The following is a 5217-nucleotide window of genomic DNA, read 5'->3' as shown; positions in this document are numbered from 1 at the left end:
AAAAAAAAAAAAAAAAAAGTGACAAGTACTTGCTAACAGTTATTTTAGCTAATGGTCTAACCTTCCAGTCTCCACTGTAACTGTTAGTCCATATACAGTCCTAACTCTCCAGGTTACTCAGTGGTAGGCTTGCTTTCTAGAGAGAAATGGGAAAACAGGGCAAGGCTGGTATTGGTGAGCAAAAACCATACATCCCAATCTCATACCTTTTGTTCTTTTTTGTTTGTTTGCTTTTCTCTTTCTTTCTTTCTTTCTTTCTTTCTTTCTTTCTTTCTTTCTTTCTTTCTTTCTTTCTTTCTTTCTTTCTTTTTTTCTTTTGAGACAGAGTCTCTCTTTATAGTCCTGGCTGTCCTGCTAATGCAGACTACGCTGGCCTTAAACTCACAGAGAACATCCTCCTGCCTTTCTCAGAAATGTGCTGAGATTAAACGCATGCACCATCATCCCTGGACCAATCTCAGATCAGCCTTTTTCTTTTTCCCCTTCTATCAACAGCTTAATTTACTAGACCAGCAGAATGATCGCCTTTTGTGTTAAGCGAGCAATGGTCCCAGGGCTCAGGGAACCTCACCTTTTTTGCTCTGTCTAGTGTTCATCGCTGTGATATTTTAGTCTCAGTCACTACTCACTTTATCTCACACTTGCAGGAACACGTTTTCAGTAATCAGTCCTGTCCTGTCCTGTCCCCATTTCTGAGTTAAAGGATCTGGGCTGTGCCTGGTGTCGTCTCACTCTGGCCTCCTGGAGCCTACACGTTCTTACCTTGGAGAGCCTGTTGGTAGTAGACCAAGGAGACCCCCTGTCCCACCTTCTTCCACTCCAGTCTGGAGGAAGTAGTCTTCTTTGGGGTTTTACAAGCCAAAATAGCCTCTAGGAACAACAGGAAAAAATAGGTTTTTTTAAATGGTTCCTATGAATTTGCACCTTTATTTAACTAAAAAAACCCACTAAAACATCTCTAAATTACCTTTTTTTTTTTTCATTTCCATTCATCCACTCACTTCTACCCAGACAAACAAACACATGCATAAATACATCATGTCTGTAGGGTTCATGTTGATTTAACCCAAAGACGAATTGGGAGCATGACGGCTCTTCTCTGTGATAATTATGTGGCACAATCCTACTTTCTCTAGCTGTGGAATCTGAGTCCTCACCATTGAAATAGGATAGCAGTTCACAGAATTGTGAGTCCTCAAAAGTAGCAACATATGCAAAACATACATGTCTAAACACTGTTTGTGCTTTACAAACAGCCGCATAATTAATTATTTACGTGTTATTCCAAATCCCAGCATCTGCCGAGTCTACAGTTTGCTGGGAGATGCAGGTAAGATAAGATCATTCTAGGCAAAAATTGGTGGGCATCACGAGTGGGGTCTAAGCAGACACCAGTAGTATATGTCAAGGTCATGCTGTAGGAGATCAGACCTGGTCACGTCACAGGAGGGTGAGTTCTAGAAAGTTTTTCTTACTCCAATCAATTACAAAAAAATTAAATATTTATTGTTTAATAAGAAATTAAACATTAAAAAAAAGAGAGTGGGGTCTAAGCTGGGCAGTGGTGGCACACATCTCTGATCCCAGCATATGGGAGACAGAGGGAAGTGAATCTCTGAGAGTTTGAGACTAGCTCTGATCCCAGCATATGGGAGACAGAGGGAAGTGAATCTCTGAGAGTTTGAGACTAGCCTGGGCTATAGAGCTAGTTCCAGGATATCCAAGACAGAGAATCTCTGTCTTGAACAAAACCAAATAAATAAATAAATAAATAAATAAATAAATAAATAAATAAAGGTCTAGGGAGAGTGCTTTGCATTTGTGCCTGAGAAAGACACTTATTTCATTCCAGGCTATGCTGGGAAAATGGACAGATGCTCCTCACAGGTTACATTCTCCTCAGCTTCCTTGTGACTCGCTCTATGAATATATTAATATGCGGCTATATTTTATATTATAGGCTCCTACTGCAAAATGACTGCCTATAACTTTGCCTCAACCTAGATAAACTATTAAAAGATTAATCTTCTCATCAATTTGACTCCAGTGGCAAAGGTCACTTTTATTACAGTGAATTTATGACACTTGCATCATTTAAGAATCCCTGAAACCTCTGAGGGAGTCACCCTTTTTGACTGTCCAAACAAGATGACTAGGAGACAGTAGACCAGCACTGGTCTCAATGCTACTCCAAGCTGCCAAGCAGAAACTCCAGTTATAAATAATTTAGAAGTATTTCTCAACCAGGCTCCTTGGAGTGTCAACTTCATATTTCTGAGTATTTTTTTACCCCTAAGGCCTGGGGCTTGACCTAAAACAAACAAACAAACAAACAGTAGTAAGGGGTCTCAGTTGTTATGTGTAGCCTTTGCTGTGTGTGTACATTTTCTATTGTACTTCTACTGACAGAAATAAAATAGAAAGGTAGTAGGAGACTGGCTGGGGAAAAGAAAGGCAAGGAAAAAACAGAACCAGGAGCTTTTTTTAGGATGCTGGAAGCTTTAAGCTTCCGCACCACAGAGTGATCATTTTCAGAGGTGTTTACAACTAGCTACAAAGACAAATGTGTGCTAAGGGACCTGTCTGAGGAAACAGTTCTGTTCTGTTGATTAAGGAGAAAGGGTGGTGACTTCCGGAGGCTTGCGTTTTAGATAGGTTTCCTTCCTGTAGTTTTGTTGAGTTTTCCAACAATTACACACACACCCACCTTCGTTTTCACTATTTCTCTGTGACTTACTCCTATATCTTAAGAGATAATTTTACACCATGCCACATTATCTTGGATATTTAACCAAACACACACATACACAAATACCATAGCTTTGGGTGAGTTTCTCCTAACTCTCCCCTCACCGTTTCGTGGAAAAAAACTGAGAAAATCCTAGTAGAAAATGGGACCCTTTTTTTCTCCCTACCTACTGATTTGACACTTTAGTCTCCTTCTCACTGAGCATATATAATGTGAAGAAGTGATCTATCCAGTTCTCCAATATATGCTCAGTAATATTGCATGGCCAACATTGTTCTTGAGCTATGGTCAGTGAGTAGAGCAGGAATCCTTTGCCATTTGGTATCTGACGACCTAGCAGAGAAAGTCAGGCTCACAAGCAACAAGTCCACCAGAAGACTGAAGGAGACGAAAGCAGCATCAGGGGGGATGAGGAATCTCAGGGACAAGGACACAGTGTACAAATCAAAGACGGCCTCTTTCAGGAGGCAAGGTCAGACCAAAGCTTTAGAAAGCAGGGAACTTAGTTCTAACAGCCTCTGAGAAAAGCGTCCTGCATAAGAGAAGGGTCAAGACCGAGGACCTAAGTCATCAGCACCTTGACATTCAGTATTAATATAGACAGTGTAAGCACCTGAATCATGAAGCTAACCTCCCAGGATAAAGAACCTAGAGGACAACTTTCCCTCTTGTCTTCAACAAAATTCAAAGCTCACAGCTAGCAGAATTTTCCACATCTGGCTTCTGGGTTGTGGACATGGTCGCTCGCAGCACAGGCCATCAAGTTAGACCTTTTGTCACATAAAAGGCCAAAGATGATGTGGCCATCATACTTATATCACTGAAATGATAAACTAATGATTCATGTCACAATTATATATACATATATGTATATGTATATACACATGAATATGCATATTGTTGCAAACATGTATATTGTTTGATGTACATTATATCTTGTGTACTGCACATGCTCTATGAAGGGTCTTTGTTGTTTTCATCCATGGGGAAATTAGGTTTAACTGTATGCTTGCCTCCATATGATAGAAGTCCATACACAGCACCACCACATCTTATACCTATATTGCCCAAACCTGAACTAAAATTTCACCTCTGTTTTTGATAGTAAAACAGTTTTGACATAAATCATATTTTTTGCACACAAGACACACTTAATGCACAAAAAGGTGCAAACATTTTCTTCTAAGGTGGATTATGTTGTCAAAACATCTGTCTAATCTTCATCGAAAAAATAATTATTGCTTAAGAAATTAGATATTGTAAAAGACATTAAATGCTGACTAATAGCTTTCAGGTTCAGATGCTGCAGAGAACTGCTCATGAGATGGGCAAGCCTGGCAGTGCTGTCCCAATTTCCAGCTTAATCTGCTTTTGGCCGTGCCATGGGAAGAGAGACAGACCAGCAGTCCCGAGGAACAGGGATTAATTTACAATCTTTTGACATCAGAGAATCATGTTAGGGGGAAAAACCTGAATGAAATATGTTCCACATGTACAAATCACAAAATGTCACAGACTTTAAGGTTACTTCAAAAAAATACCCCTAAACAAAAATATGTAAGAAACTGGAAATTGCACATGCCTTTAATCCCAGCAGAGGCAGGTGGATTTCTGAGTTCGAGGCCAGCTTGGTCTACAAAGTGAGCTCCAGGACAGCCAGGGCTATACAGAGAAACACTGTCCCGAAGAAACCAAAAGAAAAGAAAGAAAGAAAGAAAGAAAGAAAGAAAGAAAGAAAGAAAGAAAGAAAGAAAGAAAGAGAGAAACTGGAAATTGATTTTTGCTTAATGGAAAGCCAAGTTGGAATAAGCAAGGGACAGATAAAATTGAGTGAAAGCATGCTCTAAGTAAAAGAACAGAAACAAAGGAAGAAAACAGTAAGCAGTTACTCTGGAGTCAGACTGTCTGTCTGTCTGTCTGTTTGTCTGTGCACGGAGGCATCAAGCCCAGAGCTTTGTACATGATAGGCACCGGCCTTGCCATAAAGCAATTTCTCATTGGGCATAGTAACTTCATCCCTGAGATTAACTTTTGATGGCAATAAATTATGGAAGGATCTTTCTATATTAAAAATAAAGCACATCTTTAAAAAGTAATGCCAAGTAGGCACAGGACGTCACTTCAGAGTGGAGGAAGCGTTTTGAGTCTAGAGAGGGGTGGTGGCTTCACGAATGTCCTGGAGATACTGAGTACCACTGAAGTGTTTACATTTTAAGATGTCAGTTGGTAAAGTTGTCCTGATTTTGCCTCAGTGTTTCAAAAGTCGTGTAAGAACAAAGGGTGCCATTTTGACATTTTATTTTATTAAATTTTTTATTAGGTATTTTCCTCGTTTTCATTTTCAATGTTATCCCAAAAGTCCCCCATACCCTTCCCCACACCCCCCTACCCACCCACTCCCACTTTTTGGCCCTGGCGTTCCCCTGTACTGGGGCATATAAAGTTTGCAAGTCCAATGGGCCTCTCTT

General features: G+C 40.0%; 1 protein-coding gene across 1 annotated transcript in view; it reads right to left on the bottom strand.

Annotated features, from left to right (window-relative positions):
- Jam2 (junctional adhesion molecule 2) overlaps nucleotides 1-5217 on the bottom strand; it is a 53106-nt gene that overhangs the window by 16053 nt on the left and 31836 nt on the right. Inside the window, exon 3 of the mRNA XM_021185286.1 lies at nucleotides 763-870. Coding sequence (XP_021040945.1) covers nucleotides 763-870 — 108 coding nt within the window. The remainder of the gene's footprint in view (nucleotides 1-762; nucleotides 871-5217) is intronic.

Source organism: Mus caroli, chromosome 16 (genome assembly GCF_900094665.2).
Source record: "Mus caroli chromosome 16, CAROLI_EIJ_v1.1, whole genome shotgun sequence".
NCBI classification, from domain to species: domain Eukaryota; kingdom Metazoa; phylum Chordata; class Mammalia; order Rodentia; family Muridae; genus Mus; species Mus caroli.
Note: the sequence above shows the minus strand (reverse complement) of the source record. Positions and strands in the feature narration are given on the sequence as shown.